The sequence below is a fragment of the Aulostomus chinensis genome, chromosome 23 (assembly GCF_037954235.1).
Source record: "Aulostomus chinensis isolate RoL2024-O1b breed Wild chromosome 23, RoL_Achi_v1.0, whole genome shotgun sequence".
Lineage (NCBI taxonomy): Eukaryota > Metazoa > Chordata > Actinopteri > Syngnathiformes > Aulostomidae > Aulostomus > Aulostomus chinensis.
The window spans coordinates 9,499,621-9,514,090 of NC_141342.1; the positions used below are offsets into that span (position 1 = coordinate 9,499,621).

The following is a 14,470-nucleotide window of genomic DNA, read 5'->3' on the forward strand; positions in this document are numbered from 1 at the left end:
ACAAAACAGACAACGTGACATCAAAACAACAGTTGAAATATTTTAAGTGAGAGTAAGTTGACCCTGCATAGTTTGTTTTGCCTCTCTCATAAAAAGTGTTCATTTTTTCTTGTGTTCTTCAGCAAAACATGTTGAAAGCAGCCCCTGTGGGAGGAGGCGCTAATAGTAGCCGGAGCTATTAGCGAATTATCTCGCGAGAGTTGTCTATTAACGCGGAGATGCTAGCTAACTTGGATTCGGTTTACATTGCAGAGCGAAAACTATCGTTTCACAAAAATTAATTTATCTTGTTAGAAGTATTTTAAAGCAGCGCCGTGAAAGACTGTGGTCTTTTAAAGGGAAAAAATGTTGAACTCCAGTGAAGCGCTTTGACGTGAGAATGGGCGGTGTTTCCCTGCTGTGTCGGTCCATAGAAGAGAAAGCTTCCATATGGGGGGAGACAGTTAAGGAAACAAGTCGACTGCGGGCATGAATCTGGTTTGACTGCTGAATAAGTATTTGGGTGATAACGATAAAGCGCTGATTTGAAAGTAATCCACCACTCGTCCGTCATCAGGATGACTATCTACGAGCCCGGGCAGCCAATCTCTCCTCCACGGCAGGAGAGGCGCCTTACATCGGGCTGAGCTCGGCTCTTGGACGAATGAGGGCGATTGTTTGGATGGAGCCGCCTGCACGTCTCTCTCGCTGAGATTTAACACCATGTGCGGACAAAGCCTGATCCAGACCGACCCCATCACTGCAACGATGGCCGGGATGGCGAGGCAAGGATTCATTTAGCGGTTATGAGGGACTTTTAAATGTCCCATAGAGGTGAGGAGCTAGAGGTACTGAGAGACCGCTCCACCTGTGTCCAGAGACATGGATAAACTCACCGTGATATCAGGATGCCTCTTCCTAGCTGCAGACGTCTTCGCCATCGCCAGCATCGCAAACCCGGACTGGATCAGCACTGGAGAGTCAGCCGGTACGTTCCTGCAAAGTCTTGGTGGTGCCTCTGAAGTTTTTAACGCGTTTATGTTGTTTTGGCGGAGGTACGGTCATTGGTCAGGAACATGAAGTCATCCGTCACGTGTAATTTATACAAAATGTATCATTATCGTGAAATCGTCAGTAACCACACATTTGGACTTATTACAGGAAGCAGATTTCACAGTTAACAGAGTAACATTCCTATTCAAGTTGAGAAGTATTCAGATTTGGGCAACCAAGTGATCATCGATTAAACTGATGGTTTGCACGCAATCGTTTCATCAATAAACCATCAATACGTTTTGAAATTCCATTTTCTCACAGCCCAAGTGACATTTTTAATTTGCTCCTTTTGTCCATCCAACAGTCTAAAGACTCTTAATTCAGTCACATATATACTTTATATATTTATTTATATTTGAATGTTTTTTTGCTTTCTCATTGAAAGCGCTATAAAGAATGTCCTGTTAAAAGGGAAGCTGTACTAAGTTAAGGCTTCAGTCCATACTTTAGGTCCATGGGATGGAACTCTATATGAACATACATATTTTATTTATATGGGAAACTGTATGTGTGCAACAAAGCGAAATTCCTTAATAAACTACTAACTAACTAACTACCAAAAAGGTTACAAACCCTCATATTTTAAAGTCTGGGACCAGCAAATGGGAAAAGAAACATACAGTCTGAACCGCAAGCATACATATTTTTGTTGCATACTTCAACAGAACAACTCCCAAGTTTTTGAATCTCATCTGGCACAATAAACGTATTTGTGACTCGACTATAAGTTCTTTGTTCCTGTTAAACGATCAGACACGTAATTACCTGAAGTGTTGGTAGTGAATGAGGATGTGGGACTTTTAATGAGGCCTCCTGGGACAATCATGTTGTTCACTTGGAGAACTACAGCTCCTCAGGCTCAGTCACCAGAACGTTTTCTTATTTTGCCCGCAAGAGCTTCACGTAGTAGTCCGGCACTTCAAGAGAGAGACTGTGTCTAAACATGTTTCTGTAACCAAGTTTACTTGAGTTTTAACACTTAAAAGAAAGACCAGCAGTAGCTATTTAGTGAATACAGCTTGCTGTTCAGCTGAAATTCACTCTAGTGTGCAATTGATTACTTTATTAACATGTAAAGCCCACAGTCACATGGGTGGAGATGAAGGTCTCTGTTGCTCCAATATGGCTGTTGTATGTGAGCAGTAAGACAATAGCTTTACTTTTAATATTTATTGGGACAAACCTCAGCAGTCGATACAGGACAGCGATGTTTAGTAGCTTATCATTTTTTTTAGAACATCTGTGTCAAACATCAGATCGTCATTTTCATCTTTCTGGTGATGTCAGTAGAGATGTTTGCATAGCAGCTGTAACCAAAAAGAGGAACCCGCTCAAAGTCGTTTCACTGTTTTCCCAGTCTTTTATTCACATGCGCACGCACGCACGCACGCACACACACACACACACACACACACACACATACTGTGTATATATATATATATATAGTATGTGTGTGTGTGTGTGTGTGTATGGTTGGTATGTGTGTGTATGGAGTGCAGTACGCCAGAAAACAGTCTGACATTATCCTCCACCACCAAGTGCTATGGAAGGATGTGTTGAGACGGAACAGGACAGAATGTCCTGTGTGTAGCAGCAACAGGTCAGCCTGCAGGAGGATGTGGTCGAGGCCTGATGAATCCCGGCCCAGTCCTGATATCATTGCCCAGTATGAAGTCCATCATCGTGGCCCACATGGTCAAAGCACTTAATTTCTTTGACCGGAGTGAGCACTTCAATTTTTTTATGTTCATCATTTTAATTTTGTATCATTTTCCAATTACAGTATTTAACAAATGAGTGGTCCCATGGTTTTTATTCAAAAGCTAAAATAAGACATCATCCTGCTAATTGCAACGGTGCCTCCCTCTCTCTTTGCCTGCTTCCTTTGTCATATTTCTTAGTTGCCTGTCATTTTTGGCCGTCATGGCATTAATTCTACAGTTGGATGAATCATTAAATGCATAAAACTGGAGGTGTTTGCTCGGTAGACTAACTGCTGGCTCCTGATCCTTCTTGGAAAGAGGAAAAAAAATGTGGGAGACTGAAGAAGAAATGAAAGTGTGGGAGGATTTGATTTTGAATTTGTCCAGTGGGGCTCTTAGCGTGAGTTTGTGTGTGCTTGCTGTAGACTGTAGTGGACAGGAGGAGGTCGGTGATTTCTTCATTTCTATATCAACTGTGAGGGTGTCTCGAGGAGACGATGAGCGGTGTTTGACATCATACTGGATCCCGGGGGGGGGGGGGGTCTGAACTTAGGGTCAACTCACGGACCTGACCTACAGGAAGCCTGTTAGCTTCCTTCCTGAACTGAATGTGCAGCACACTGGAATGTTGCTATGACTCACTGGCTGGAGTGGGAACATTGTTTTATAACACATTTGCAAATCGCTCTGCACCAGCAGGATACTTGACATTCTTATTGTGAAATTAGAAATACCGCATCGTGATGGTATGCCTCCAGGGTCTGTGCCTTTTACAGTGAACATGACCTTTCACCTCCAAAAGGTCATCTTGAGTCCCAGTTGATGTTTGTGGCAAATTTGGAGAAATTCCCTCAAGCTGTTCCAGAGATAATATGTTTATGTGAGGTGACATTGACCTTGACCTTTGACAACCAGTTCACCCTCACGTCCTGGTGGATATTTTAGCCAAACTTGAAGGAATTCCCTCAAGCGCCTTCCAGAGACATTGTGTAAATTAGAACGGGCCTGCGGGGACGGGCAACCTGACGTGATTCCGGCCTGTGGCTCTCGCTGCACTGATGCATAACGATAACGCCCTCATTTTCAGTGTTTATTAGTTTTTCTATCACATGAATATCGGGAGCGTGAATATCATGTGCAAAAGCAATAGAATACTGAACGGAGTCGGAACAACTAAAATGTGCAAATGGCACGAACACAAGTAACTAGACACAAACACAAAAACGTGAGAAATATGACGGCGTATCATCGAAAGTATATGTTAGAAATAAAAGGTTTGCAATTAGCGGTGTGTAAACAATCACCACTTTTAAAGAAGAAATACCTCCATAAACATAAAAGCACTGTTTTTTACTCAATATCCCGCCATGCTAGCTCTCTTTTACACCGTTAAGTGACCATGCAGTATATTATCTGTCAGCAGGAACTCAGAAGGTGTGTATACCAGTAAACCAGTGACCCCTGACCTCCGCTGTCAGTTTGGCCGCAGTTTCATCCCAGTGATTGGCGGAGACGACCTCAGAGCTTGTGAATCAGAAGAGAACTTTACTGACAGTTTTCAATAACAGCAGAATATTGACGAACATCCTCTCACATCATGTAGCAGCCGTAACTTAATCCCAGCCTGCAGGTCTTAACCGCCCTCGTTGCTCCGAATCAAAGGAAAGTTGAGTTGTTAGGATGAGAGGTTCACGCTACAGGCTTCGAAAGGGTCTGACACATCACACTAAATTTGAATTTAAACATGGATGAGATGAAATTGTTCTTAGGCAGAGTTCCTTCAAACAGCGAGGCTCCGCCAGCCCCTTCTTTGACCACATCTCCTCCGTCTCCATCCAGGCTCTCTGACTGTAGGTCTGGTCCGGCAATGCCAGACCATTCACGGCAGGGACCGTACCTGCATCCCCCCTCACATGCCCCCGGAGTGGATCACCACGCTCTTCTTCATCATCCTGGGCATCATCTCCCTCACTGTTACTTGTGGTTTGCTGGTGATGTCACACTGGCATCGTGAAGCCATCCGGTACGCCCGATGGATCGCCTTCACAGGATGTAGGTGTCCCTCCCTTCCTCCTTAATACTCCCCCTGAAATATCTATCTATCTATCTATCTATCTATCTATCTATCTATCTATCTATCTCTCTATCTATCTATCTGTCTATCTATCTGTCTGTCTATCTATCTATCTATCTATCTATCTATCTATCTATCTGTCTGTCTGTCTGTCTGTCTGTCTGTCTGTCTATGTATATCTGTCTATCAATCTGTCTGTATCTATCTATCTGTCTATCTTTCTGTCTGTCTATCTGTCTATCTATATCTGTCTATCCATCTGTCTGTCTATCTGTCTATCTAGCTGTCTATCAATCTGTCTATCCATCTGTCTGTCTATCTGTCTATCTATCTTTCTGTCTGTCTATCTAGCTGTCTATCTATCTGTCTGTCTATCTATCTATCTATCTATCTATCTGTCTGTCTGTCTGTCTGTCTATGTATATCTGTCTATCAATCTGTCTGTATCTATCTGTCTATCTTACTGTCTATCTTTCTGTCTGTCTATCTGTCTATATCTGTCTATCCATCTGTCTGTCTATCTGTCTATCTAGCTGTCTATCAATCTGTCTATCCATCTGTCTGTCTATCTGTCTATCTATCTTTCTGTCTATCTAGCTGTCTATCTATCTGTCTGTCTATCTGTCTGTCTGTCTATCATTTTAGATTAAATGCACCTTTATATCCAGGCAGTAGTCAACCCACACTATTTCTGAACTTATTTTTTCTGTTCTTCTGTGGCTAGTAAGTAGGTAGGCATGTGTATGGGTATGTGGGCTTCTAACATGTGTCTTTATATACAACAGAAAATATAGGTAGAAATGGGTGGATGTGTTTTATGTAACTGTTTTTTTTTAACATAGGCTGATGTATATAATAGTTCAAAGGAATGCTAATAGTCTGTAGCATGTCATGATGGATCAATCATTTATGATAATAAGTATCTCTGTGTATGAACACATCCATATGCTAATAACTGGGTGTCATGTATAGGATATGAAAGGAGACAGCGTGGAGGTGAACAGATGATTAGCAGTTAACAAGTAGTGAAGAGCAAGAACTAAATAAGCTTCGACTTCTTCCTACTCCTTTTTGGACATCTTGAATTTGTTTTGTTTGCTTGCTTTTTTTCTGTTATTGCTCCTTTTATTTAATATTTTTCAAATGTGCGAAATAAAGTCTCCTACCATTCCATTCCATTCCATTTCCATATTTTATATCAATATTTTGAATGCAAAAACAATCCCTTTTTCTCCAATAGCTTCCATGTAAGGAGAGGCTCAAAATCAATACCAGATATGATCACAAGACTGGACACATCAATAAAATGCACTTATCGTGTTTTAATACTTTCTTTGTTTATGTGAATAATATGAAGCAAAATTGAATTTTAAAAAAAGAGACGCACCAAACAATTGGATGTGATCATAGCGTTATTATTCCTCGCTATATGGTCTTATCGTTTTTGTTTTCAATGAACTCTTTGGCTCATAGTCTTCATGCGGTGGACATATTATGACGCCCTTGTATCGTGTACGCGGGAACACCTGTCTCTTCTTCATGCGTTGTATTTCTTCATCCGTCCTCCTGATTCATCCGTGACGCTACTGGAGCTGTTAGCTTTGTAAATGAACTGTTAAACAAGTTCAGTCCCTCACTGTAGTCACTCCTTATCCTTCGGCTGTTTTATCATTTACAAATTCACGCTGCATCCGTAACGTTTAAAACTTTTATTCATTCGATGTCAATCACTTCCATATCTGCTTTATTTTTTACTTTCCTTCCTTGTGTTGTTTAGATTTGATTAAAAAAAAAAAGATTTATTTTTCATGCATATATTTTGAAGTTTATTTCTCTCCTCAGTTCCCTTGTTCAGGAGTCTCGGGGGGATATTCACACTCTCGTCCTTCTGTTGTCATGTGTCTCTGCCACAGTGGTCCTCTTCTGTATGGCGGCTCTCATCTTCCCCATTGGCTTCTATATCAACGAGGTTGGAGGACAGCCGTATAAGCTGCCCAACAACACAGGAGTGGGGTCCTCCTATGTGCTCTTTGTTCTCTCCATATTTTTCACCATAGTGGGGCTTCTGTTTGCCGGGAAGGTATGCTTACCTGGCTGATATTCCGGCCCTCTCTTTCCTTTTTTTTTTTTTCCTAATCGACTGTTCTGTGGCAAGCGTTGCAGATACAACAAAACCGAGAAGCACCCATTTGTGTTTTTCCTTTTGGAGGGAATTAGCACGATGCTCGTCGCTGGAACCGGAGTGAGATCGGTCCATCTGTTAGCTGAGTGCCTGAGCAGGCACAGCGAACACTGTCTGTCCTGAACGACGAGCGTGAGGGAGAACGTTAAAGAACACGGGGATTGATAAAAACATCTTTTTCAGTGACTTTCAATGGAGCCCTGCTGTTTTATCGATCGTTTTAAGACTTAATGGGAAATACCAGACGCTCTCCTTGTCCCATCAACCAGAGTCTGGATTAGACTGGTTCCTCATTACAAATCTGTAATATATACAGTTAACTTCCACTTTTCCTATCACATTTTATTTATTTGTAATTTTATGTCTTTTGTATTCGTTTTTATTCAGTGGCCTAATGTATTCCACAGTATCTTTGTCTTGAAAGGGATAGTTTGGATTTATTGAAGTGGGGTTGTACGAGGTTGTCATCCACAGATCGGTGGGCAGGGCGGCGTGCCTTGCAGAGAAGCAGACAGCAGCGGCGGTGTATTTCTTCCAGTCAATAAACACCCGTTAAAAAAGCGTACACTATATTTGTTACTAGGGATGCACAATGGGCACATTATTGCTCTCAGCAGATATGTCACTCTTAAAAAAACATCCATATCAGTCCAATGGCTGATATATGTTCCCAAATCAAGATTTGTTTCTTCATTTTAGGTAATCGTTGTTATTAATTTTGTAAATGCAGAAAACAATCTGTCAAATTCATTTTGCTCGTGTGTTTTTTTTACTATGAACAAGATCTAAGTATCATATGAACTTGTTTTTCTCCAGAAAATGTAGACCATTGACCAGATCAGCTGACAGACATCGGCATATCAGATGTCCTCAGAAATTCCAACACTGTGCATCCCAATTTGTGTACTTCTTGGTACTTTTACCGTGTTTCAGACAGCCCTTCTTTTTTGTCGAGCGACTTCTTTGTTGGTGATTCAAACACCTGATCTGTGGTGCTGCCAGGAGGTGTAGTGCGCTTTGTGCGTAGGAATACGTGGAAGCTCTACAGTTGGAAACTAGAGCCAAAAGAAAGGGCTTTTTACTGGAAAAGTAAAGATATGAAAAAGTCACCACTACGCACATGTAAATGGATACTGATTTGGTAGACAATGTGTTTTTTTTTTTGTAGTATCCCATCCTGAGCAGTACAATACTGAGCATCTCTGTATGGACTGCCCCACATGTACTGAAAGTATGTAGTACTACGGATAACTACCTTCTACAACCCCACCTCATCCCTTTAAAGCTGCATAGAAAAAAACTTTTTGTATTTAAATATTCACTTTTTTTTTTTTTTGCAAATTTTTATTGAATTGGCCTTGGTGAGACACCAAAAAAAAAAAAAAAAGAATTGGGATGTCAGACGCCATTCGACCATTTATTTGTTTGACGTTGTATTAGGAAGCGATTTGTTCCGCGTGCCTCGATATCAGGAAGACTACACTTTACCCCGCAAAGTCTTGTGACACGCAAAACGTAGGGAAAAATATTTTTTGTGGTCTTGCTGAGACCAAACAATAAACTCATAGCAAAAAAAACAACAACAAAAAAAAAAGGCGAATATTTAACTTTAAAAAAAAAGTCTCGTGTCGCCTTAACGTGTTTTGGATCACCTTGCCTTAAAGAGCTGTTAACCTTAAAATGACATTATCGTTGAGTTTTCATCGGTCGGGGGATCAACATCACGGGATCAACTGTACAAATGTGGATATGTGAAATGATTGGGCGGACAAACGAACTGGATAGAAGTCAAGTGCAGTTTCTTGTCTGTGTTACGATGGAGCAGCAGACACCGTTTTATTCAAGTGATGTAGTGAATGTATTATTCACCTTTATGGCATTTCTTGTCGTTTAAACACTGTATTAAGAAATCTAGATGAGATGGGATGTCTTCTCTCTGAAGTCTCTGTGAAAGTGACAGCCTGTCTGTCATCCTTCAGAAGCACTGTGATCTTCGTGAATGAGCGAGCCGGTCTTTGGAACTCTGTCTCTCTGGTTCTGACAGATGCTACGGTCAGTTCCAATGATTCGACACGTTTGCTTACTTTTCGAAGACAAATTCGAAAAAAGGGTCACTTCCTTATTTTTTTAGAAACACAACATTTATGTGGCGCGGCGTTCTCTGTCGTTACCTTTAATGTTTGTCTGCGTTGAGGCAGAGCTTGGTTACAGCAGAACCTCACACCCACTTTCCCTCCTTTATCTACGTGGATGTGCGGAATCTTTGGGTTGCCATAGGAACGCCATAGAAAAGTATTTGGTAATATGTGTTTGTTTTTCTAAAAAGATCCAGCCAGCTATGATGCCAGCAGCTGGACTCCAGCTGTGTGTGTTAAAGGTCACGTCCCACTCTGCCGCCGCCAAAGACCAAGAATTCAAACTGTCTCTGACATTCTGTTCAAATTCTCTCTCTCTCTCTCTCTCTCTAACATAGCCACACATACATACACACACACAACACAGTGCTGCTATTTTAAGCCCTGAAAATAATTTCGATAAGCGTGAAGATTGGTCGTGCAGTTAAGTTAGGACACACTAAAACAAGATTCAGCTTCATGTGCTGATCATTTGATTTTCTCACTGGACATAAACATTTGAGAGCTAACTACCGCAAAGCTACTGAGCTACTAAATAACATCCAGCTTAGCATCAGACACCTAATATCCTCTGATGTGTTCCTCTCAGTTTAACTACACACAAAAAAGTAAAGTTCGTTGAAACCAGTATGAGTTCTTGGCTTGCGTTGGCACACAGACACTGGGCTGGTAAACCCTTTCCCCCAAATGTTGATGAAAACACTCAAAGCGGGGGGGGCGGGGGGGGGGGGATGACGACGACACTTCATCAGCATGAAGGTCAGCTGATCTACCTATTTTTTTTCTACATTAAGAAAATATTGTTTGAAGATGTACAACAGAAGGAATTATTATTTTGTTTGTAGCACATAATCACTGAATTGACACCTAATGGTTTGAGGCCTTGTTGGTAACAAATATTAGAGGCGGAATTATCAACAGCGCATTAAAATCTGGTGCATGTAATGAGAACTAAAGGAGCTTTATGGAATACAAGGTTTCTGCAGGTCTCCGCTGATTAGTTTCAAGACTTTTTAAGACCACTTTGAAGAAACCTATTTAACGGTCATGCCTGCAAAACAGCGCCCAACTGATGGGTGGATGTCGTGGGTCCCCTCATTTCTCCCCTCCCATTTTCTCTCTCAGTCAATATTAAACGAGACTTAATGTTTCCATCAAATGAATCTGTATGGTGAAATACTGACAGCGTTCATGAGAGAATAAAGGTTTGTGTTCAACTCAGCATATTTTGGCGCAGATTCAAACTCGCCTGCATCAGGATCAGTTTGGTGAGGCAGAACGAGGTTGTGACTGTTCTTACCACAGGGTGGCGTAGTTGGTCGAATGTAACTGGACGACACAAGTCCAGGCGAAAGTAAAATCACAAGAAATGTCAGAAGAAAGTTTGAGGAGATTAAACTAAACCAGCTATGTCAAAAACTGTCATCTGGTCCAGCTGAAGACTCCAGCTCTCATTTGACCGTCACGGCAGCAGCATCCCTAAATTCAGCCTTCATCCTGCAGGTCAGAGGTCCTCTGCTGAGGCCTCTGTCAGGCCATGGAGGGACTGCAGTGCTGCAGCTTTGCCATTTGTACAGCTATGAGCAGAGGGGCAGCCAGGCCAGACCCAGAGACCAGCCAAAGGAGGTACGGACATGGGCCAGACCCTCCAGGCCGACCAGGCTCTGGGCCTCAGCCAGGGCCTGGTACGAGTAGATGATGTACAGACTAACGCCACACAGGGTGAACAGGCTCATCTACACAGGACACACAGAGGTGCAGAACTCAGAGGGACTTTTACTATTAAAGTTTCAGACAGGGATGCATGGTGTTGGATTCATGACATCTGATATGCATATTTTATAAACACTATCTGATCTCTATTGAGTTTGTATGATTCCCATTTTGATCATAGTAAAAACAAAGCATGCAAATTTGAAAAAGACAAGATTTTCTTTACTTTTAAAACTTAGAAAATCACATGATTTATATATTTGCCAGTTTCCTTGCCATTAGTTGCAAAAGACACATTCTCTCACCGCACACACACACACACATATATATATATATAGAGAGAGAGAGAGAGAGACATGTTCATATTAGCATGCATCATAATTTCAGACATAATGGGAACAGTGACACCTCATTTTAAGATACTTCACATGTAAATTCTTCATCCATGTTGTTTGGAAAAGTGAAACTACAACAGAGTACCAAAAAAGGTAATTTGAAGTATATTTTTAAAACAAACTGTACACAAACTCCAGACATTTTAAAATATAAATATGATGAACGAGCCAACCATAAAATCAAAATCTCATTGTGAGAGACAGGAAACACACTGACGCGTGTGCTGACTGCTTACATAACATCCAAATCATCGGAGACTAGACTGACAGGCAAAAACCCACTCAGTCCTGACAAGTTTCTTAGTGTTGCTATTGGAAACCTATTTAATTTGATGGCGTGCTACAGATTTTAAGAGGATGCAAGCGGAGCACAGAGGATCCCCAAAGCTTGACTAATAATCTTCTTTCTTTATGACACCTCAAGGTCCCACGAGTGTGGAGAATGAAGAGGAAGCAACAGTCAGCCTCTTGTTGTGTTTCTCTTGTCGTGAGGAAGTTGAAGTCAAATCAAAGTTCATGAGAAAGGTCTTAGAAAAAGTTTGTCTGTTAAAACTTAATTGTTCTCGGGATACAGCGCATCTCTGAGAGGCATCAAAGCAGCTCCTCCTCTCGGAAAATAACTTTTACATTTGCAAGGAACATTTATGGCTTCTTCATGCCAAAGTGTGAATAAATGATCATCATCAATACCACAGTGAAAGCAGCACTCCAGCACAAGAGATAGTGTGACTGTTTTTACTCCTGGTGCTCATGTTCTTCATGTTGTTTCAACAGTGCAGCACTGATGTCCAGTGTGTGACACGCATTTAAAATGTTTTCCATTCATTTATGGAAATTGGTTCTTGACACTGAAGCACTTTGAAAGGCTCTCGTTCAGAGGGGAGTCCAGCGCGTGTTCATGACACCGAAAATAAAGCACAAGACAAGCAACACAGTTGCTGCACAGGGAGTCCGCAGCGACGCTCCTTACAACACGAAATGGCCTGTGAAAAAAGTCGGGGCGCCAACTGAGTCAAGTCAGGACGAATGAAATAACAGACAAGCTGTGCACTGATCGGTCGTGAGTTCACACGCCTATTTAAAGTGGATTTGATGACAAAATATTAGCAGAAACTGTCAGTACAGTATCAACAATGTTTGAGGCGCTTAAAGCTCTGGAATCGAGAGTAATCGCAACAACATGGGTGGAAGTTAAAATGACTTATCCTTCAGTGTTTGTTTCATCAAGTGGCGTGAAATCCTTTTCTTCTAGGGCTGTAACTCAGTGCATGATTTAAAAAAAAACAGCTATACAAAACAGCACAATATGCGGGGTACGACTATGAAGAGGAACAGGTATGGTGAAGGGGAGGCTGCGGACAGTTTCGTTCTGAAATTCAACGCCAGGGTAAGCGTGAGCATAGCAACAAGGTACAAGGTGTGTGAGCATAGCAACAAGGTACAAGGTGTTCCACTGCATCAGGAGAAATCTCAGGTGTTTCCAGATTCCGAGGTCTTCAGCAGGAGCACAAGAAACGGGACGGCTGAAGACCAGACAGGCAAAAAAAAATTGAGGGCTGCGCATAGAGCACAAGACACATCGGGCCGACTTGTCTCCGAGTTGACCGGAACCAGTAGGACACCCTGATACATCCAGATTTTTGGGTGGTTGGATGTGCAGGTAACATTGAGCCATGAGGGAGCTTCTTTACCAGCAGGGATTTCAGAATTGGTGGTTTCCTTCATGCTGAGAGGTACAACAAGAGTTTTATCCATCCTGAAACATCAGAAGTGTGTGATCCTTCCACACTCTTTCTGCATGCAGGCAGCAAATGTTAAGAATCTTTTTTTCAGAGACGAGAAGAAAAAGAGGTGCTGTATGAATACACTCACCTGTATATATATTGTACATAAAGAGAGGGAGAACCAAGTCAAACACCAATTAAACCGAACAACAAATGTCTTAGAACAACAACAACAACAACAACAACAACAACAAAAGTCCCCTTAACATGCTCACAAGACAACTGTAGTGTAATTGTAGCCTTTGGTCCATTCCACTCACACCACCATGTGCTGCCCATTAAAGTAGACTAGAAAGAGTCTTTTTCAGTGGTTATCTATCACAAGGTCCTCTTCATGGAGGTCCTAAGGCCTGGCCGGAGAGCTCCACACATCCAGAGGAAAACAGCCTCTTCAATAAGGTTCAACTCCCCCCTCTTGACGTGATTCCATCAGTCCAGTTAGTTGTAATCTAGCTGCCCAGCAAGACAAGCTGGAATCAGTTATTAGTCACATAGTTATCATCAGATGTGTAACGGCTGGTGATGGCAAGAGGAGCGATGATTGGAGCTGAAAAAATGATTCATCAGTTTAAATTGATCCATTCCACTCCATTGTCTTCTGCTCATTCCTGGACAGGTCGCCTGTCCATGGCAGGAAGATGTAATCTATCAGACACAATTGTGATAACAGATATCTTGCTAGAGCCAAATTTACACCGGGTTTCAACTCAAATGTTAGATTTGGCTGTTTTTTGGGGTTTTTTTAGAAAAAATTAAAATGCATAAATACTTTTTTTTTTAAACTATTGGAAAAACAAAGCAAGCAAATTACAGAACTATAGTTTGACACCTCTCCAGAATTCCGCTAAGATGAACTGAAAAACAAACAAAAAAACAACTCAGCTGCTTCACTTCTCTGACTTCAATGTGGATCACATAAATTGATGAAGACCGTAGTTGCGACTGAATTAGTTTTATATTTTGCTGTTATCAGGCAACTCTGCGGGGATATTTTGGTAAATGGGTGTTAAGATATAAACAGGTGAACAAGTTTACTCTCAACAATATTTTTCAAGGGTCACTGTATTCAGGGCTAGGATTATGATTGGCTTACAGACAAATAACAAGCCAGTAGTGTTTCTTCTACGATAGTAGAAGAATGTTGGGTGGAGCCAGACGTCTCTCCCGTGGTGATACAGCATCACAATGGAACATCTGGCAACATGAGGCCAGAAGAAATCCTCCTCCCTTACACAGTCGGCCATGATCGGCAGCAGCAGTTCTGACAGAGGTTACAATGGGATTATACAGGTGCTGCTTGAAATCAATACGCCCTGTGTTTTTTGTCAGGAAAGTAGTTCCAACTATGTGTCTTCTTCTAAAATTACAGTGCCAATGTCAATTACAATGACATTTTGAGACGGGTTGATGACTTGCGAGAGGGGAATGCTAATTCTTCCCACCTACTGG

The 14,470-nt window shown here is 41.7% G+C and overlaps 1 protein-coding gene and 1 long non-coding RNA gene across 2 annotated transcripts in view; one reads left to right on the plus strand and one right to left on the minus strand.

Moving 5' to 3' along the window:
* Nucleotides 1-210: 210 nt before the first annotated feature.
* On the plus strand, nucleotides 211-8,904 carry LOC147239424 (uncharacterized protein C16orf52 homolog B-like). The gene is made up of 3 exons (XM_086195914.1): nucleotides 211-967; nucleotides 4,578-4,790; nucleotides 6,726-8,904. The coding sequence occupies exons 1-3, from the start codon at nucleotides 862-864 to the stop codon at nucleotides 6,908-6,910; spliced, it is 504 nt and encodes a 167-aa protein (XP_086052040.1). The 5' UTR covers nucleotides 211-861; the 3' UTR covers nucleotides 6,911-8,904.
* A 5,026-nt stretch (nucleotides 8,905-13,930) lies between these two features.
* Nucleotides 13,931-14,470, minus strand: part of LOC147239425 (uncharacterized) — a 4,101-nt gene continuing 3,561 nt past the window's right edge. The window contains exon 3 of the long non-coding RNA XR_015111605.1: nucleotides 13,931-14,282. This is a non-coding gene — a long non-coding RNA (uncharacterized LOC147239425). The remainder of the gene's footprint in view (nucleotides 14,283-14,470) is intronic.